Genomic DNA, 22,365 nt, shown 5'->3' with positions numbered 1-22,365 from the left:
CATAAGCCGGTGCTCTGAAGGATCATAGGCTCGTTTCCCATTCAAGGACACATACCTGGGTTGCAGGTTTCCTCAGGGGAGAGTGTAGGAGGCAACCAGAGGCTGTGTCTCTCTCACATCGATGTTTCTCTTTCTCTTTCTCTCTCTCCCCCGCCTCCCTTCCTCCCTCCCTTCCACTCCCTGAAAATCAATGGGGAAAATATCCTTGTGTAAGGACTAAAAAAATAAAATAAATATATAGTACAATCCAGTTTTCTATATCAACCTTCTGTCATACTCTATGGATATCTTTCTGTAACTTGCTTTTGCCACCCAACAATATGTTTTAGAGACCTGTCTCTCCTGTTCTTTAAATGCTGCATTATATTTTGTTGTATTCTACAGATCACATACTGGCTCCCTATAGATCCTTGTTGCCCTTTTCCCCTTTATTAGAAACCCTGCCTACTAAACTTTATTATACATGCCTCCTGTCTAACGTGTGTTTTATTAGAACAAATATTTAGAAATGGATTTTCTGATTCACAGAATGTGCACTTCAAAATTATTATAGGTCCTGTCAATGTGGTATACCATGTTCCCTAGCCAGCAACTTATGAGAGAACCTGTTTCCCACATCCATTTTAACCCAATGTTTATCTAAACATTAATAATGTTTGTGATGTTTCGCCGGGACTGGTTTGGCTCAATGGATAGAGCGTCAGCTTGGGGACTGAAGGGTCCCGGGTTCGATTCCAGTCAAGGGCATGTACCTTGGTTGTGGGCATATCCCCAGTAGGGGATGTGCAAGAGGCAGCTGATCGATGACTTTCTCTCATCGATGTTTCTAACTCTCTATCTCTCTCCCTTCCTCTCTGTATAAAATCAATAAAAAATATATAAAAAATAATAATAATAATAAATAATGTTTGTGATGTTTTTATGACAGTTTGAACTGGCCATTATTTACCATTTGCACCAAAGACTAGCCACTCTTTTCTTAACCACAGTTCTAATTCCAGACTTGTGTAAAAATCTGGGTTTGGATGATGAAGAAAAAACTATCAAATTTACTTATAATTGTTCGTTGAAAATAATGTGTAACTAGAAAGAGAGAATTCTGGTCCAAATGAACTGCATTTTTTGGGTATTCTTTTTTTTAGGGGGGGAAAGTAAGTAAAATAATTTCATTATAGTCCTGACCAAAGGAAATGGCCCAGCCAGCTCTGTGTGAAGCCTCCCAAATCTGTAAATCTGTTAATCTGTTATATTGGGTTTCTTGTGTCCAATGTCATTCACCAAGAAAACACATTTACTAAAATGTTTATTTAGTGTACAAACATTAAATGCTATTGACCATTGTATTTCTAAAGATATGGTTTAAAACCGTGATTTTTCTTTAACTTTATGGAGCAGTGAGGTGGCAGAAAATACTACACTCTTTGCTTCTTCTTTTGCTTTTTTTTCTCTGGCCACACCAAGGAGGGAGGGGATGAGCACCGTTTCCCCATCTATGCTATGCTCCCCTCCACCTCCAGAGGCAATGTGATGCAATGGGTATGTGATGTGCTCTCACAGAAGCGGTGTTGTCCAAAAGTAGCTCCCATGTGCAGGAAGTTCAGGGAAACACAAAACAACATTTTCCTGGTTTCCCTCCTCAAATTTAATAGAACATTTAAAAACAAACACATTTTTTCATGACAATAGTGCTATGAATTTATCATAGTAAATTTGTGGCATATAGAAAAGTTTAAGAAAGAAAATAAAAAACCACCCATTATTTTACCACCTAAATATTATAAAACAGTGGTGTTAACATTTGGTGTATGGCCTTCTAGCCTTTTTATTCTGTGGATATACCACAAGTAAGCTGCAGAGACATTGAGGAGAGGAACACATAAAAGAATTGCTTTTCCTCTAAGTATTGCTTCCACTCCACTACCACTGCCCATTTCCCAGAAGAAAATGAGATTTGCAATCAGTGGTAATCTCAGAACTGTCAACATATGTGAACTCAACCATGCTGACAAATACCCAGTTATGAGATCGAGCAGATGTCGAAGGGTTTACCTACCCAGGAAGACAGGATGCGCACAGGTGGTGCTGACGTTCTGGTTTCTGGTCAGCTGCGCTGCCAATCTGCACTGTGGTCCAGTTCTCTTGGGGGATGCACTCATGGGCTCTGGCCTTTCCTGAGCAGTTTCCGTCTGTGGGCTGTGGTTGGTTCTGTTTTCCTGGAAGATGCTGGCCTTACTCACCCCAGCCTGCTGTGGCTCCTTCCTCTCTTCCTGGCAATCTGCTGGCCCAGCAGTACTTTTGTGGTTTGTTCAGTCTTTCCTTCAAGTTCTTTCACTGCAATTTATGTCACTTTCTGTTCTTTCCTATATAATTCTGGGTAATTTTAGGAACAGCTGAAATTGTCACCGAGCCATCAGAGCAAGGCTGCGGCTCTGAGCTGGCCCTCTGGAGCCACACACATTGGGCAATGCCGAACTGCAACACCAGAGTGCCATAGGCGGGAGGCAAAGGGCTTCCTTAGAACGCCTCTCACCCCACACCCCAAATCCTGAGTCAAATAGCAACTGTCAAAGTTCATCTCCTTTCTTGGAGTATGTGCTTTCCTACAGATGAAAAAACACACAACGGATATTCTCTTTGTATTGGGATAATGATCCTGAGTTTCTAGATTAAGGAATTGGAGTGTACCACAACCATTTCCAAGGACTTTTCCAGTCCTAGGGTTATAGGACGTTTACACAAAAATACACTGATGTGTACACTAACTTGGAACAGATAGAACCTTCTACCCACAGGCAGAATGGGAAGCCATTAGTGACAACCCATTAGACAGCTTTCTCTCTCCCCTGCTCTTGCTAATATGCCTGTCCAAAATGTTCTTCCCCCTGCCGGTCAGAAAGGCTGGTAGTTTATCTTTGGTGTATTGGGGATTGTGTTACTTAAGATTAGGTTGGCTGTTGGTCATAGTTAGACACAAAATAACAGAAGATTAAAGGATATGAAAAGTCTTACTCTCCCTCTGTAGGAAGTACAGAGCTGGTGTGACGACTTTGCTCCATGGTGTCCTCAGGGGCCCATGCTCCTTCTCTCCTGGAGTTCCAACTAATGTAACTTCCATACCAAAGATCAACCCCTGGTCTGAGATGACGCTTCAGCTGTCACATTCATGTGCTAAGCAGCAGGATGGAGATTAGGGGTGAGGAAGCTGCCATTTCAGAAAAATTGCCAGAAGCTGCCATGTGGCATTTTCACATTCATTCCATTGGTCAGAACTTAGTCACATAGCTACACCTAGCTGCAAGAGAGGCTTGGAAACGTCATCTTTATTTTATTTTTATTTTTTTAATATACTTTATTGATTTTTTAAAATTGATTATGGTCTCACATAATTGTCCTTATTCCCCCATTCCCATCCCAAACCCCTCCCTAGAACCTCTATGCCCCCTCCCTTAACCCCCGTTGTCCATGGCCACTGGCTAGGCCCATATGTATACACACAAGTCCTTTGGTTGATCTCTTTCCCTTACCCCCATCCTCCCTTACTTTCCCTCTGAGGTTTGAGAGTCTGATCGCTGGTTCTCTTTCTCTGGGTCTGTTTATGTTGTTCATTATTTCCTCTAGATATGTGAGATCATGTGATCCAAGAAATACCCTTGTAAGAACCTAAACTGCAACAAGCTATAATGGTTATGCTGAGAGGCAAATTGGAAATGTCATCTTTATCTGGGTGGCCATGTGCCAAGATAGATATTACATTACTGTGGGAAAAGAGGACAATGGATCTCGGGGAACAACCAGTAGTTTCTACCATTGCTGGAATTTTAAGTTCCCAAAATTAGAATATAAGTAACCCAAAGGGCAGGGGACCAGGGATATGTGCTTCCAACCTCAGCCATTGCCACTCGGTGTTCTCAAGGGGATGGGTGTCACTATGAAAGATCACAGCTTCTGGGAATGGGGTTGTGTCCAGAGACAGGCAGAGAGGGCCACTAAGAAAGGGGCTTCTCAGAGAGCCAGGGGCTGAACCATACACCAATATCACCTTCTTCCCAGTTTTCCTAGAGGCCCTGGGTGTATGACCTCATCCGCCTCGACATTAGGAAAGATGAATGTGGAAATAAGTGTACGAGGACTCTTTCCCCCTCCCCGAGTGGGAGTCTGTACTTGTTCTTCAATACATTTCCACCTTTCCTATAAAAAAGAAGTAAGTGTACACAATGAATTCTGTGATAGATCCTACAGGGTTGACTGGCTATTGTAACCCAAGGCAGGAGAGAACCAGCATGTACTGAGCACCTATAAGGTGCCAAGCACTAAGCTTTTATCCATCCTGTCATTTAATTCTCATAGCAACTTATTTTCCATTGTCATGCCATCTTACAAATGTGAAAATAGGATGAAGACTTTAATGTTTAAATCATACACTAGCTAAAAAGTAGAAAGAAAAGTTAATTCACTGATGTCTCTTAGCCTAGAGCAAGACTAGATTAGAGGTTCAAGGTTCCAAACATCTAGTAGAGAAGTGTATCAACTCATCATAATCATGAAGATTTACATGGAAAAGGGGGGTAGGGATGGCTGATATTTATTTATTTTTTATTTTATTTTATTTATTATCTGTGTACATATCTTACCATTGCCGCCCCCCATCCTCCCATTCATACCTCCCTCCCCAGAGCATTGTGTCCATTGGTTGTACTTATATGCATGTATACAAGTCCTTAGATTGATCTCTTATCTCCCCCAGATCTCCCTACTCTCCCTGCTGTAATTTGACAGTCTGCTTGTTGCTTTACTGTCTCTGTATCTATCTTTTGGTTCATCAGTTTATAATGTTCTTTATTATCCATAAATGAGTGAGGTCATGTGGTGTTTCTCTTTCATTGACTGGCTTATTTCACTCAGCATGATGTTCTCCAATTCCATCCAGGTTGCTGCAAATGATGAGAATTTCTTCTTTTTTATGGCAGCATAGTATTCCATTGTGTAGATGTACCAAAGTTTTTTGATCCAATCATATGCTGATGGGCACCTAGGCTGTTTCCAGGTTCTAGCTATTGTAGATTGTGCTGCTATGAATAGAGAGGTGCATATATCCTTTCTGATTGGTGTTTCTACTTTTTTGGAATATAATCCTAGGAGTGGGATTACTGGGTCAAATGGGAGTTCCATTTTCAGTTTTTTGAGGAAACTCCACATTGTTCTCCTCAGTGGTTGCACCAGTCTGCATTCCCACCAGCAGTGCACGAGGGTTCCTTTTTCTCCGCAACCTCGCCAACACTTGTTGTTTGTTGATTTGTTGATGTTGGCCACTCTGACAGGTGTGAGATGGTACCGCATTGTTGTTTTGATTTGCATCTCTTGGATAATTAGTGGCTTTGAGCATGTTTTTATGTGCCTTTTGGCCTTTCTTCCATCTTCTTTTGAAAATATTCTATTTAGGTCCATTGCCCATTTTTTAATTGGATCATTCATCTTCCTTTTATTTAGTTGTATAAGCTGTCTGTAGATGTTGGAGATTAAACCTTTATCAGTGGTAACATTTGCAAATATGTTCTCCCATACAGTGGGCTTTCTTGTTGTTTTGTTGATGGTTTCTTTTGCTGTAAAAAAGCTTTTTATTTGGATGTAGTCCCATTTGTTTATTTTCTCTTTAGCTTCCATTGCCCTAGGGGCAGTATCAGTGAAGAAGTTCTTTTGGCATATGTCTGAAATTTTGCTGCCTGTGGATGCCTCTAGTATTTTTATGGTTTCCCGTCTTAAGTTTAAGTTCTGTATCCATTTTGAGTTTATTTTTTGTGTATGGTGTAAGTTGGTGATCTAGTTTCATTCTTTTGCATGTATCTGTCCAATTTTCCCAACATCATTTATTGAAGAGACTGTCTTGACTCCATTGTATATTCGTGTGGATGGCTGATATTTAAGAGCTGTGAATAGTTTTGTAAAACAAAGACTATGTAATACTAAAATAATGACCCCTAATGTATTTTAGAAATAGATTTTCATGTCAGGTTGAAATGGATCAAAATGCTTTTCTACTTTTCATCTAAATGTGTCTTGGGGGTCATCAGACTTAATTTTGTGATGACTTAACTCTGAATCTGTTAATAACATTGCAAGTGTTTTTGTAATCACACTAATGCTACTTTTTTGACAGAATGAAAACATGAAGAAAGATGACCTTTTGATGGAACAAAATGAAAATTGCCCAAGCCACCTTCTCCGTCAGTGTGCTGGGGAGCCTGTCAAGCAGGAAATGGAGGCCGGGTAATGCTAAACCATTTCACTATTGACTCACGGAGATGAGTTAAACACTGTGGGGAACACTGAGTGACTGACTGACACGGAGGTTATATGTTAACTCTAAAATATTTGAAGCTGAAATAAAAACAAGACTGTGAAAGCAGGTAAACAGCTAAATTAGTGTTTCACTTTAGGACTGGGTTTTTAACAAGAGGGATTGTTAAGAGAAATGTCTTTTTATATTTATACATATAATTACTTTATTTTCAGTGCAATTTTTAAAGAGTAGCTTTTATGAAAATCCCTTAAGTTAAATAAAGTGACTTCAATTTGGTATACATGAGTTTTCCAGACCACTTTGAGATGAGAGACATTTATTCTATATTCCTTGCCTGCTACAGGTACAGCCACGCCAGGGCCCTGCACCTGCTGGGCCTGGATGATGGGACGGGGCCTAGTGATGAGGATCCTGTCTTAAGGAGAGGGGCCTACCTGTCCTTTCTGTACCTGCGCCACCTGCGAATCAGGGAGCTGCAGGTCCGTGGACGCAGGTTTTAGGCGTCCAAAATGCTTGGTTGTCTGGAAATGGGGCTTTCCTTCTGTTCCAGTAGCAACACATTTTTGCACTTTGCTCTGATTTGTTCATGAAATCGAGCCTTTCTGGGGGTGGTATGTTCCTTTTCCAGCAGTAGGATGGACCTGCCAATCTCTGGGGCCCATTTGAAGTTTTGCTCTAGGCGTGGCCGGCAAAGGCCCAAGTCCTGAGGCTGTCCTTTGTTTCAGCGCACCTGCTTAGGGATCCTGAACTACTTCAGATCTGTTGAGCGAACTCTGACCATCAACACTTCAGGCCTCACCTGGGTTGCAGGGAGCCTGGTCCCCACCATAGAAGAGAGTTCCTGGGTAAACATGGCAAAAGGAGGCTCGGGCACCTTGCAAGGCCTGGGAGCTCGCCACTATGTCTACGGGACACCTGCCGAGCACAAGGTAAAGTGTTCTGCCACAATGTTTTCTTCCTCAGTTATCCTGTCTCCCAAACCACCTTCTTCCGGGCACCTGTAGTCAGTTAACTTGATAGAGTAACAGGTGGGGGTGTCTTACAGAAAGGGCTTTTTAAAAATGTATGAAAAGGGAAATGGCTTTTTAACTGCAATAGAATGCTGGGCCCACTTGAGAGCAGGACACAGGCAGAGAGCACTCTTAAAGCGGCCCTCGTGGCACCATGGGAAGGAAGGCCTTTCAGCTGCTGGTTCGTGGACTCTATGGTAAACAGAGCACGAAGGGCCCTTTCTGTTACCCTTGCCCCGGGCCACGTGTCCTTACACAAAAGCTCTTATAAGGCCCTCCCTGGCATTGCTAGGGGTACCATTTTGCCTATGGTCTGTTTTCCAAGCCCTACATGAAAAAAAAAAAAATAGATTAAAAAACTAAGGTAGAAAATTTTTTTATTTAAAGAGCTGAACAATAAAGAATCTCTTATCCTTCCAAAAACCTCTTTTCCTCTTGGTGCTTTTATGCGCTCTTGAGTGTATTTTATGGTGTCTACAAAGTTCGTATTCAATCCCTTCCTTTGGGAGCAAAGTTGAAGATGCCTGTTTTCTTGGACTATTGTAGATATTCTTGCATTACTCTCATCTCAATCTCTAAAAAGTGTATTTTTGAAGGTAGGATTAAATATGAATTTTATCTTCTTAAAGACACTAGGTTGACAAATGTGGAAAATTAAATCTAGCTACCAAACCAAGTCATGTTCTGAGCTTGTATGAGCCCTGACTTATACTTGACATGTCTGTAAGGGTGTGAAATCTTACAATCCCCTGTCATTAATATACAGAGTCTATGATAGAACTTCCAAAATAAATATAACACAAGCCACACATATAATTTAAATTTTGCTAGTAGAACCATTAAAAAGTATAGACATTAAATTAATTTTATTTTTTAACATGAAATTAATTTTAATAATATTATCTATTTAACCCACTGTATCAAAAATAGTACCGTAACATATAATCAATATAAAGAAGTTATTGGGCCGAAACCGGTTTGGCTCAGTGGTAGAGCGTCAGTCTGCGGACTGAAAGGTCCCGGATTCGATTCCAGTCAAGGGCATGTACATTGGTTGCGGGCACATCCCCAGTAGAGGGTGTGCAAGAGGCAGCTGGTCGATGTTTCTCTCCCATCGACGTTTCTAGCTCTCTATTTCTCTCCTTTCCTCTCTGTAAAAAATCAATAAAATATATTTAAAAAAAAAGAAGTTATTGGTAAGATATACATTTTTTGTACTAAGTCTTCAAAATCTGGTGTGTACCTTATATGTACAGCACACTCAACTCAGACAAGCCACATTTAAAGTGCTCAATAGCCACATGTGGATAGAGATAGATATTACAATACATTACTATCTATACAATATCTGTATTACATTACTATCAGTACAATACCTCTTGTATTGAACAGTTCAGCTCTAGATATTGAAAAACATTTTCTTAGAAAAAAAAAAAGAAAAGTACTTTTTAAATTTTTTTCATCCAGTCACCTAGAGTCCAACTTTAACTCAGTATCTAGGAGAATCCTCTTTTTGGTCTCCTTTGTTAACAAATACTCCCCTCCCAGCCCCCTCACAATACACAGGCTTCACTTCATAGAAATGAAGGAGAAAAGGAGAGACAAATCCTATCCTGCCCTGTTGATGTAGGAGGAGCTTCTCAAGGGTAATGCAATATTTCTTTCCTGTGCTGTCATAAATGGTAGAAACAACTGCATCCATAGAAGCTGCCAGCAGCTACTGTTTTAGCATGAGAATCTCAAGAAAGTAACCTTTACAGAGTCTTTAATAGGGTCATATGGTTTGGTTGAACTCCATATGTGTGGCATTGTCAGTTTTTAAACTAGAATGTCCAGATATAACTATGTGCTTCTTCCCCATGTAGGGGATGGGAGGCACAGATGCTAATTTGTTGGGTTGGTCTCACCAGGCCCAGGGCCGAGGCAACTGGGAGCAAAATCACTGGGCTCACCAGTCCAGGGAGCTGACATTCATTCATCCACTCATTTATTCATTTCTCAAAGGTTCTGACCAATTAAAATGCTAGGCATAGGGGACACAAACAAAACTAGCATAAATCCCTGCCATTATGGGACTACTGAGTGGAAAGAGATAGACATTAAATAAATAACACATACAAAATGTCAGATGGCTTGCCACCAATGCTTCCTACATATCCTGGTCCCTTACAGTTGGGTGAGACCTAGTGGTGAGCTTTGGCCAGGGGGCTGTGAGCAGTAATGACATGTGTCATTTCCAGTCCAGAGCATTTAGGAACTAGTCTATGACCTTCCCGCTGTATTCCCCTGCTGCAGCCAATGGAAGGCATGTGTCAGACTACAAAATAGAAACATCCTGGATCCCGGGGTCACTGCTGGAATAGACCTATCTATTATAAAAGAAACTGCAGTAGTAGGATTTGCATGAGTGAGAAATTAAATTTAATTGTAGGCCATTGAGCGTTGGGGTTACTTATCAGAGAATAACCTAGCCTTTCTGGACTAACACAAATGGTGTTAGATGCTACAAAAAAATTTTGATAAGAAAAGGGGGATAGAGAGTGGTGGAGGTTGGTGATGGGATGTTCCAGTTATAAGTAGGGTGATCATGGAAGGTCTTCTTGAGATGGTATTATTTGAGTAAAGACCTGAAGAAATCAGGAAGCAGACCACATGGCTCACTGGGAGAGGAGTGCCAGGTAGTGGAGAGGACAGTGCAAAGGCCCCGAGGCAGAACAGTGCCTGGCAGTGTTGTAGAAATAGCGATGAGTTAAGAGCAGCAGAGTGAATGAGGCAGAAATTGGCAGAAAATAGGGTTAGAGAGATTGGAGTGGTAGGGAACAAGTAATGGACCACTGTGAGGACTTTGACTTTAACTTGGGATGAGAAGTGGAGCCCTTTGTGATTTTTGAGTAGAAGAGGGATATGGTTTCACTTACATTTTTAAAAAATACATTTTTATTGATTTCAGAGAGGAAGGAAGAGGGAGAAAGAGATAGAAACATCAATAATGAGAGATAATCATTGATCGTTGCCTCTTGCACATGCACCAGACTGGGGATCAAATCCACAATCTGAGCATATGCCCTGACCTGGAGTCAAACCATATCTCCTGGTTCCTAGGTCGACACTCAACCACTAAGCCATTCCCATTTATTGTAAGTATTTGACAGTACTTGAGAGTGGAAACAGAGACTAGTGATAAGGTTATTATATTTATCAATCCAGAGACAGTGTCTGAGAAGACAGCATGATGAGAAATAGTCAGATTCTGGATATATTTGAAGGTACTGCCAGTATGATTTCCAAGAAGAAGAGAGTGAAATGGGAGAGAAAAAGAGAAGTCAAAATCGATTCAAATGTTTTGGCCTGAGCATCTGGAAGTTTGGAGTTGCCACCATCTGAGATGTGGTTGGAGCAGGTTTGTTGGAAATACCAGGTGCTGTGGGGAGCCAATGGATGCCTAGGAGGCATAGCTTTTGACACTGACTGGCATAGAAAACGACCAATGAGAACCAAATAAGGGTGCTGTGGGGAGCCAATGGCTATCTAGAAGGTGGAGCTTTTGACACTGGCATAGGAACTGACCGATCAGAACCAAATTAGCCAGCAGAAGAGGGCAGTTGGGGGCAACATCAGGCCTACAGGGGAGGGCCATTGGGAGCGAGATCAAGCCTTCAGGGTAGTGCAGTTGGGGCAACCAGGCCAGCAGGGGAGGACAGTTAGGGGCAATCAGGCTGGCAAGGAAGGTCAGTTAGGGGTGATCAGGTTGGCAGGCAGAGGCAGTTAGGGACAATCAGGCAGGCAAGCAGGTGAGCAGTTAGGAGCCAGTGGTCCCAGATTGTGAGAGGGATGTCCAATTTCCAGTTTAGGCCCGATCCTTGGAATTGGGCCTAAAATGGCAGTTGGACATCCCACAAGGGGTCCCCAGTTGGAGAGGGTGCAGGCTGAGCTGAGGGAACCCCCCTCCATGCATGAATTTCATGCACCAGGCCTCTAGTCCTATATAATAAAAGGCTAATATGCAAATTGTCTCCTCAACCTGGAGTTCAACTGGGAGTTCAACTAGGGGGCAGGGCCAGCTGGCCAACCATCTGAGGCCCTACCCCCGGCCAGCCCCACTCCCAATCGCCCCCCCCCCCCATTGGGGGCAGGGCTAGCCCTCCAACTGCCCACATCTCCTCCCCACACCTGGCCAGATGGGCCCCAATAGGGGCCAGCTGGCTGGACCCCACCCATGCATGAATTCATATACCAGGCCTATAGTGTATAATGAAACTAATTTACCACAGGCTAATTGACAAAAACAAGAGTTAAATTAAGCACCTCATCAATGTTATAACAAAACAATGTCACTTGAAGACATGCTATATATATTTCACATACTAGGTATCTGATTAATGTTTGTTGGACATTAAGAGACTGGTTGTGAGCTCACAAAAAGACAATATACATAAAAATGTCTTGTCAAGTGAAAAATAAAAAACAATTGGTTATGATAATATTATACTCTATAAGTAATAAAAGATGTTTTAAGTATTTGAGATTATAGCCAATGGATTGAGTCATTCACCTAACAATTTTTTATGAAATTCTTAAATTATTATTAGCTGAAATTAATGCAAAGATGATTTAGGAAAAGGTGAGGTAGTCAGCAAAATAGTGTCTGCATTATCAGAACCTGAAATTCATATTAACCAACAGAGTGAAAAGAATGAAGAATGAATGCTGGGCCGCTGCTTTTGCTATAGTTACTGTACTCAAATAGTTATCTTGACTCGAATAGTTATTTTGCAGACTTAAAACCTTATGAATCATTCCAAAGACCAGTTTACTTCTTGCCCAAACAGGTAATTATTGTCTTCCCCTTCCTGCCACTCCTCTAAGCATAATATTGAAGAATCAAATTTTCTTGACCACTGAAACTTTATAAGAAGGGTCCTTGACATGGCCAAGTAAGAAATTGAAGTCAAAAGGAAATATGATAACAACTGAGTCATAATCCTGTATGAAATAATTGGGCCATCTGGTCTTCAAGGTGTCTCTCCCTGGGCATAAGCATACATTTAAAAGACAGGAATTGCGGGAGGGAAGGAGAAGGAACATGCATGTCCATAAAAGGCTTGAGCAATGAGATAGGGTGAGGAGAGCAGAAAAGAAGACCATTTAAATAGGTGATAGTCAGTGTTTTAACACGTTTTGCTTTCCATCAGCTTCAGTACTTAATACAGTAGTCATTTCTTCACATCTTATAAAATTTCCCTGAAAAGAATTTGGGAAAGGTCTTTTCCAGTGAAGTGGATAAAGGAGAGCTCATTTCACATAACAAATGATAGGTGCTAAATGCCAACAGAAGCCAACATGATAGTTTATAAATCTAAACAAGCTGTTTAATTTTTGTATGTAGCATGTTATTTCACAGCATTTTTTGTGTTTTCATTGGTGCCTATCATTCTATAAAAAACAGAACTTTGGCCCTAATCTGTTTGGCTCAGTGGATAGAGCATCAGCCTGCAGACTGAAAGCTCCCAGGTTCAATTCCGTTCAAGGGCATGTGCCTTGGTTGTTGGTACATCCCCAGTGTGGAGGTGTGCAGGAGGCAGCTGATCGATGTTTCTAACTCTCTATCCCTCTCCTTCTCTGTAAAATATCAATAAAATATATTTGTTTAAAAATACTTTGACTTTTGGAACTCCTAGCCAAAGTAAGTTCCAAATTTTTTAAAAGTTTCATATCTATAGACTAGCCAAAAACAAAGTAAACAAAAATAACAACCTACTAGAGGAATGCTTAACTATGAAATATCCTTTTAATGGAACATGAACCACAGCTCCCCTGGGGGCCACCATCTTGAAATGGCAAAGGCCAACCCCTCCCTTTGAATTAGCCAATCTCAAAAGGCTATGCACCTGAGCTCCAATCAAGAGTGAGGGACAGGTCATATGCATCAAGATTAAAAGGCCGAGCAGACTGCCTGCTCAGTGCGCACGTGTTTCCAGACCATGTGCTGCGCATCCTCCTGCAGGAGGAAAGATACTTGCCTTACTGCTTGGCTCTTGAATATGTTTTGTGTTCTACCAGGACCCCTGAATTTGGAGGATCACCTTATTTCTTACAGTATACCGTATTTTCTGGCGTATAAGACGACCCCCTAATATATATATATATATATATATATATATATATATATATATATATATATTTTACAGTTAAAACTAGGTCTATATTCACTGTATAAGACTACCCCCCACTTCCGAGGCAACACCAGTTGTTTTTTTAATAGACTGCCTCTCTGAATCAGGCCAATCTGAGCAGGCTTTTTACTAAAACACAGTGTACATGTTCTGTACCCAAAGCTACACTGTGTTCTAGTAAAAAGCCCTCTCATATTGGCCAGAGTCAGAGAGGCGGTCTATTAAAAAAAGAACTGGTGTTGCCTCGGAAATGGGGGGTAGTCTTATACAGCGAATATAGGCCTAAACCTATGTTTTAACTGTAAAATTAGGGGGTCGTCTTATACGCCAGAAAATACGGTACATTAAAAGTACAAATTAGAATTATGAGGTGATAGACTAAAATAAATCTATATGCCAAAAATATTAAAAACCATTCATCTATTCATCCATTCTCTTATTTACATACTAGAGGCCTGATGCATGAAATTCATACAAGGGCCTTGGCCCCAGCTCCTGCCCATCACCACTGTGGCCAAGGGCCTCTGCCTCCTCTACCTCAGCCCTTGCACATTTAGGCTTTGTCTGGAAGGAAGGACACCGGGAAGGATGTCCAGTCTAATTAGCATATTACATTTTTATTATATAGATTTTTTAAGTAACCTTATGTGTTAGACTCTGTGCTAAACACTAAAGATACAATAATAAACAAAATTAGACATGTTCCTTAACCTCATATACTTATAATTCAGTGGGTGATACAAATATTAGTCAATAGTCACACAAATAAATGTGAAACAGCAACCTCAGTAAATGCCTCAAAACTTGGAGGAAGCCAGGAGGAGGTCCCTGTGAAAGTGATGATGTGCTGAGGTTGGAAGATGAAGGCTTTAACCAGGAAAAAGGAGAGAGAGACCTTTCCATGGATGGGGATAGGCTGTGCAAAGGACCTGTGGCCAAAGGGAGGAAGCACCCAACAGAATCCAAAAGAAGACACAAGTGGCTGGGTGACCACGATCCATGTGGAAAACAAAGCAAAATAAAACTAGCACAAGGTTCCTAAACCTCATCACTATTGACATTTTGGTAATTGATAACTTTGTTATGGGAGTTTGTCCTAAATATTCTAGGATGTTAAGCGGCATTCCTGGCCTCCAACCCCTAGATATCAGTAGGACTTCCCCTCAATTGTGACAGCCAAAAATGTCTCCAGGCATGGTCAAATGTCCTCTGGGGAACAAAATCACATTTGGCTGAGAACTACTGGAGAGAGATAGACTATGTAAGCCCTGTTCGGGCATCTTGCTTTATTCTGTGAGCAATAGGGTACCTTTTAAGGATATTAAAAGGAAGGAGAAGGGACAGTTAAAACTACATTTCTCAAAGATCCTCTGCCAGCAGTGAGTAAAATGGAGGGGAGGGAAAGCCAGAGGGATGTGGATAGAACAATTAGAGGCTAAACCAGTTTAGACGCTCCTAGACTAATCCTAGTGAAAGATAATAACAGCTTGGACAGGGTGGTGGGCGGTGGGATTGAGAGAAGTAGATGGATTTGAGAGATAGGAAGTAAAATCAACAGAACTCGGGTCTAAATTGGACATGCAGGGTGAGGCAGAAAGACACATCAGGAATGATTCATGCTAGAGGAAGTGGATGGGTGGTGCTACTTACGAAAATGGAGATGCTGGAGATGGCCTAGGTTTGTGGGGGAATCACACAATTTGATCATGTTGACTTTGAGGGGCCTTTGAGATGCCCAGGAACAGATGCCAAGAAAGTAATTGGATCTGTGGGTCTAGAGTAGGGGTGTCGAACTCAATCAGAGAAGGGGCCAAAATCTAAAATCCAGCCTAAATTGCGGGCCGAATGGTTTACTGAACAGTCATAAACTGTCATTGTGATGGAAACGCAGCGGAGTGCAGTGATGACAGCGCGGTGCGGGCCACATTGCAAGGCCTGGCGGGACGGATTTGGCCCTCTAGGAAGTCTGGGCTGGAGATATAAATTGAGGAGCAAATGGTCTAAGCAAGGTTATCTCGGCTATCAAAGTGTAATGTGTCTTGAGGAAGGAGTATGGGAGGGAAAGATGAGATCCTAGGACTAGGGCTTGAGTCTGGCCACTATTTAAAGCCATGATAGAGAAAAATACACCTCAAGCACCAGAAAAAGATGGCTGGAAGTTGGTGAGATCAAGGAAAATGTGAAATCCTGGGAGGCCAGGAAGAGCGTGAGTCAAAAAGCACGAAGTATTAAATTGTGTCAGATGCTCCTGAGAGGTTGTGTAAGCTAAAAAGAGAGCCTGCTGGATGTGCAGAAAAGGTCATTGTGGTAAAAGGGTTAGGGGGGCTTGATAGAGAAAGGGCCCAGAAGGGAATGGGTGAGGAGTTAGGAGGTACAGGAATGGAAACAATGAGTACAGATAATATCTTAGGAGGTTGGACCATGAGGAGGAAAGTCATAAGGTGGAACCTGGGGAAGGGTGTGAGGGTTTAAAATGAGAGGGACATGAGCATGTTTGAGTGTCAATTGGAAAATATCTGGTTAAGTGGAGTTGGATATCCAAGAAGGAGAAGGGATGCCTCAGAGGTGGGAGGGTTGGGAAGGAAAAGGCCTTGGAGAAGGGGCGGAGAATCATCCACTACAGTGCAGGAAGAAGTAGGAGAGGAGGGAGGGAGTGTACAGTGTGTGTGTGTGTGTGTGTGTGTGTGTGTGTGTGTGTGTAGATGTGGAGGGAGATTCAGGGAGGCTGGGCATGGGGGAGAGGAGTGAATTCAGAGGCTTGAGAAGAATGGAATAGTTTGAAGTTATGAGTATTATCATTAGAATGAATCTCAGAAAGTATCAGGTTTTCAGTCATCTAAGAATAATAAAATTATGATGGGAATACTCAAATTACTTATAATGTTATTTTCCTAAGGCCATCATAACAATGCACTACAAAGTGGGTGGCTCACAATTTACTCCCTCACAATTCTAGAGGTGACCAGCCTCAAGACACCAGGGTCAGCCCCTGAGGAGGCCCAGGAGAAGTTCCTTCCTCGGCTCTTTTGGCTCCTGGGAGTTGGCAGCAATCCTTGGGGTCCCTGGCATTCCATGGCCTGTACATGCGTCACTAAAACCTCTGCCTCTGTCTTCATATGGCCTTCTCCCCTATGCAGCTGTCTCCAAAGTTTGGTCCTTTTATAAGGACACTAGTCATTGGATGAGGGTGCATCCTAATCCAGCATGACCTCATCTTGCGTACATCTGCAAGGACTCTACTCCCAAATAAGGTGACATTCACGGGTTTCAGATAGAGATGCATTTTGGAGGGACAATATTCAATCCAGTATATTACTAAGGTATGAGATTATATTAATGCATTTTAGAAGTATTTAGAAGATTAAAACAAAGATATCTTGCTGAAACCAGTTTGTTTCAGTGGATAGAGCATTGGTCTGCAGACTGAAGGGTCCCAGGTTCAATTCGGTCAAGGGCATGTACATTGGTTGTGGGCACATCCCCTGTATGGGGTGTACAGGAGGCAGCTGGTCGATGTTTCTCCCTCATCAATGTTTCTAGCTTTCTATCCCTCTCCCTTCCTCTCTGTAAAAGGATCAATAAAATATATATTTTTTAAAAACCAAAGATATCTTTAGCAGCTAACATTTATAGATCTCTCGTGCCTCCTAGGCACATTGTCATATACTCCTGACAACATCTCTACTGTTCCCATGTTATAGTTGAGGAAACAGAGGTTAAGGGTAGATGAATGACTTAATCAAGGTGAGATTCAGGCATTGTGGACTCAGGCATTGTGACTTCAGAGACCACCTTTAAAGCTCAGCTGGCTCTGTTGCCTTTTTCCAGGTAACCCTAAATTAACCAGAACACTTCCTCAGCTATTTATCTACTTCAGAAACTTCCCTTTTCCGCCAACATACTTTGCTAATATCTTTTTCTCTACATACAGCTCTTTATTCTTCAGCGTGTCTACAGCTCTGTGCATGGGAGAAGACATCTATTGTTTGCCATTCAGGCTGGAAAAATATAGCTCTCCCTTTTCCGCTAACTTCCAGGCTTGGCTTTGTTTCCGCAGGTCCATGGCACCCAATTCATGGAGTTCTCAGAAGTGGAGAACCAGGATGACTACTATAGCACTGAAGCCGGCTACGTCCACACCCAGGACCAGCAAGGGGTGCATGTCATGTATGACAAGGCCTTGAGTGACCTGAAGGAACTGGAGACAGAACTGCTGCTGGTGGCCAGCCATTACATTGAGAAAGAAAAAGGTCAGAAATCCGATCTGAAAAAATCAACCAGCCAACCAAACAAAAAACACTAAGGACTTCATCTAACAACCCCATCTCAAAATATAAATGCAATAGTTCAATAAGCACATACACCTTCCCTACACACACCCGCACTGGAAAAGGTAGGGCTCTGTGTCAGCCTAAGTGCCCCTTTTGTTGGAGACTGACTACTCTCTCGGGACCTGGTTATAATTGTTACTGTTGTTCGGACTCATTCCCCAGTGACATTTCTGCATCACCCAACAGGTGCAGAGAATGTCATGCAGGGTTCTGAGAGAAGCAAAGGAAGCCATGAAATCAATTATTTTTCCCCCCTAAATAACAAAAAGGAAAAAAAAAATGTGATTGACCTTGGGAAACTGCAGTTAGAAGCAGGGACATCCCCGGGTTCATGACAGAAAACCACTAGATGCAAGAAGCTCTGGCTCAGAAAATGCCAGACAAGCCCCAGAGGGAGAAACCATTACTCGGGTAATCAAATAACCCTTAGTCTGGCACTACTCAAATGCATCCAATTTCAGAATAGGCACGGTAAAAATATTTCTTTTAAAATAATATGGCAGCATTAGCATTACATTTGAAAAGAACTTACAAGTTTCTAGATATATTCCAATACCTAAAGGAAAGATAGCAAAGGTTTGTGCTATTTTGTAATATTAAAGACCATTCATATTCACATTGTTATAAAATCCTGCTTGAGGACTGTCTGACAATTAACCTTTCAGATCCTAGGCAGAATTAATTCACTATTGGCTTGAACTCTCTGTCCTATCTTTGCCAAAGACCATCTGGGATCTGACTCGGGAAGCAGCAACGACATCCAACATTCCAGGGCATTCAATTTCAGCTCTTTATCTTTACTGGTTATCCTACATATGAATGCATCATTTTTGTCGATAATAGTTTATAATACTATGCAACTATTTCCAGCTGCTAAGAATTTAATTGGATTGAAACATGTAGTAGTCATTTAGCCCCATGAGAATCTTTTAGCTGAGCTAGTTGGTACACAGTCATTCATGGTGATGATTTCCGTGATTTCCCAACTGCTGCTAGGAAAGTCTTTCTCGTGTGTTGAGTAGCCATCATATACTTGATAATTATTGAATTCAAACTTTAGCCCCTGAAAAGCTCTTACTTTTAAATATTTCATTCTGAAATTGATCACTTAAAAATTTAAAGCAATAATAATGCTGATAATGAAAACTAACATGAATATATTGGACAAATATTTCTGATGAATAATGACAATAATTACATTTATTTATGTAGGTTAATGATTAATGTAATTAAAGAATATCTTAGAAATTTCTCTGAAATTTTTGACTTGGCTAACATCAGCTGAAATAGCAGGTGGAATTGGGTTTGTTTTTAAACCATCAGGAACCTGGTTTTAGAAAAGAAAAAAAAATGATGTTTTGCCTTTAAATGACAGGTTTGAGAATATTTTAGTAAAGATTTTTATGTTAATTAAATTTGATTATATTTCCAAAATTAGTTTTTAAAACTGAAATTGTAAAGTAAAAACAAGAAGCCCTGTTGACTAAGTCAACAAGTATGAACTTTGGGCTTTGTCTTTGCGGATGGCTCTTTCTTGATTTAGAAACCAGTTGCCATTCAGCTTTCTTTCCTAAAATGCAGCTGGTAATCCGAGGGCGCATTTCTAACGGGAACAGCTTCATGGAGGGAGGTCTGGTTCTGGTCACTGTCATCACTTCTCTTCCAGGTCACAAAGAGGGCAGCAAGTCAAACGCTGGCCAGGTCTGGGGATGGGCCCATGCAGGAGTGGACAGATTTGCTGTGCTGTGCGATCTGTGGACTTGGCAGGCAGCCCTTCTAGAAAACAAGCGCCAGGTATTCTTGCCTAGAAAACAAACTTTGGTTAAATAAAAATTCTTTAAAAAAAATTATATATATATATTCCATTGATTTTTACAGAGAGGAAGGGAAAGGGATAGAGAGTTTGAAACATTGATGAGAGAGAAACCTTGATCTGCTGCCTCCTGTACACCCCCTATGGGGGATGTGCCCTCAACCAAAGTATATGCCCCTGACTGGAATCGAACCTGGGACCCTTCAGTCCACAGGTCGATGCTCTATCCACTGAGCCAAACCGGTTAAGGCAAATAAAAATTATTGTAAAACTCAATATTTTTTAAAAACTCATTGGGTCTTTCCTGGCTCCCTTTTAAGTGAGAATGAAAGACGACTCCATTCATATTCCTTGTCTGTCAGGACAGCCCTCAGTCTACCAAACAAAGACACACTGACGATCTTTGTGGCCTTCAGAAGTGTATGCCCCATGTGGATGCATGAGAGCAGGTGGTTAAGGTGTGCTGAGTGAAACAAGTTACAGTGTAAATTTAAAGCAATAAGACAGTGAGCTACTGAATCATCATCCTGTTGTTAATGGTTCAAATTTCAGCAATAAATTAAACACTGCTCCTCAGCATGTATTATTGCCCTTTTGATCATCTCTAACTGTGGGGAGTTTATTCATCAAACAGTAAGTATTTACTCTGTTCCAGGTACTGTTCTAGGCACTGGGAACATATAAATACAAGGGAATATTTTTAAGGAATTTGTAGCCTTTAAACATTGATCTGATCTCTAAGCAAAATTATAATCCGGTGGCATATGCAAGAGCCTTGGGGACCCCAGTGGAGGGGGCATCTGCCATGTGGAGGCGGGGAGGGGGGGGGGGGTGCGCTGCCAGAGTAAACGAAACGTTCCCACGTCTTCCCGGAGGGATAGGTATTTAATCTGGTTACTAACAGGTGCGTCAGATATTGTCTGTCAGAGAAGGAAAGATCCTTAAGCAGAGGAAACATTTGCAATGTTAGGGCTGGTATCAAATGGGGGAGGCGTGAGTCTGGAGAGTGGCGAGAAGACTGCTAAGGCTTGGAGCAGAGGCTGCTGGGAAACAAGGTGAACCTGTGTTTTGGGTGCAGTCTGGGAAGGGCCTGCTAGTCCAGGCTTCATTTAGACTTTATCTTATAAGCAGAGAAAGCCGCTGGTGAGTTCTGCAGGGGAGAAATACGGTCACAGCTCTGTTTCCATGGCGTAGCTGTGTGTGAGGTGTCAGTGCGGAGGAATGGCCGGAATAGAAGTTCCTGGGGAAGGAAGTGCAGCCATTGTAGCAGGTGCCTGAGCATCAGGAGGAGACCCACGCTGAGGGTGTCACCGTGGGAACAGGAAGGAGGAGCAGGCCTGAGAGCTCTTTGGGGAAGAGGCGAGGGCAGGATGCTGGAGTGAGAGAGTAAGGATGGGACTGAAATGACTTCCTCAGGGCTGGGGAGGCGCCTGTCCATTGGCACAGACAGCCGAGGCAGGGGCAGGAGGGAGGGGGGAATAACACTGAGTCTAGGGTGCAAGGTCTGAGAGAGAGGGTTCTGGAGCCGGGTGTGGGTGTTTGGTGGGTGCCCTCATTTGGAAACTCAGGAGCAGGTCTGAGCTGAGGTCGGAATGTGTAAGTCGGACCACAGGAATGAGTCGAAATGACTAGAAAGAGCCAGAGATGTCTGAAGTGGGCCCCTGGGTAACACCTTCAAGGGTAAGGTCATGGCATAAGAACCCCTGAGAGGAACCAAGAGTAGCCAAAGAGGCTGGAGAGAAACGGGAGGAATAGCGTTATGCAAGTCAATGGAAAGAATGTGTCTTCGTTAGGAGAAGATAGCTACCAGTGTGGCCTGCAGTGAGACACCAGAAAGACGGCCCCCGAAAGCCGGGCGGTGGGCCAGCCACAGGGGGTCACGCCAGCTTTGCAGGCTCTCCGAAGAGTTACGGGATGGGAGCCAGGATACAGTATGATGTGGTCAGACGTGGGGAAGTGGAAATGTTTTCTTTGAATTGTTTCTTTAGTTTACCACTTCATCTACTCTCTGGCTTACCATTTCATCTACTCTCTGGTGTGTTACTCATGGAGATGTAAATCACCCAATTTAAAAAAAAACAAAAAAAAACCAACAACTAGCTGAGCTTAAAGGGCGAAAACCCTGGGCATTGAGAGCGGTTCCTCTTTTTGAAGATAACTGGCCTTTACCGAGTCTGCATCTGCAACCTTGATCAGCCAGTCAGAACCAGCAGATCAACTGAGTAAATGAGGGATTTAGACTCACAGTGTAGTAACCGGAAAGGCTGCATTGATTGTATAGAAGACAGACTCCTCAAACGCGACAAGTGTATTCGTCCAGACAGGAGTTTTAAAGAAATCATTTTAACTTAAAACAATCACTGCTGATTCCTCTCTACCCTGAGAATAAGTTCCTCAGGGAAACAGAGTTGTTTGTGCCAAAACTGTCACAGGGGCCTTCTAAGTCAGAAAGTCTGTCGGAGGAGCCTATTGTGAGCGGTAAACCAGACTTTTCTTGGGATGCGGCTGGTTTCTTCAGCATCGGCTCTGCTGCCACGTTTCCTCAGCTGGTTTTGATTGTTAAATTACTGGAATCGCTAGAATGTTAAGAATTGCTCAAACACATTGTGTTGTCTTAAATCCTTAAAGTGACCATATTATGTATAAATGCTCATGAAATTAGAGCTGGTGCGAATTTAGGTTGATTAAGGGACTCTTAGAGAAGCCGGATATCAGTGGTGCCAGCTCCTGAGTGACATAT

General features: G+C 42.2%; 1 protein-coding gene across 1 annotated transcript in view; it reads left to right on the top strand.

The window, feature by feature from the left end:
* The window catches only part of LOC118705554, a 58,210-nt gene that overhangs the window by 18,665 nt on the left and 17,180 nt on the right, over positions 1-22,365 (top strand). Inside the window, 5 exon segments of the mRNA XM_045572902.1 lie at positions 6,155-6,264; positions 6,642-6,777; positions 7,024-7,227; positions 17,539-17,731; positions 19,479-19,606. Coding sequence (XP_045428858.1) covers positions 6,155-6,264; positions 6,642-6,777; positions 7,024-7,227; positions 17,539-17,731; positions 19,479-19,606 — 771 coding nt within the window.

The sequence above is a fragment of the Pipistrellus kuhlii genome, unplaced genomic scaffold (genome assembly GCF_014108245.1).
Source record: "Pipistrellus kuhlii isolate mPipKuh1 unplaced genomic scaffold, mPipKuh1.p scaffold_m20_p_5, whole genome shotgun sequence".
NCBI classification, from domain to species: domain Eukaryota; kingdom Metazoa; phylum Chordata; class Mammalia; order Chiroptera; family Vespertilionidae; genus Pipistrellus; species Pipistrellus kuhlii.
Note: the sequence above shows the minus strand (reverse complement) of the source record. Positions and strands in the feature narration are given on the sequence as shown.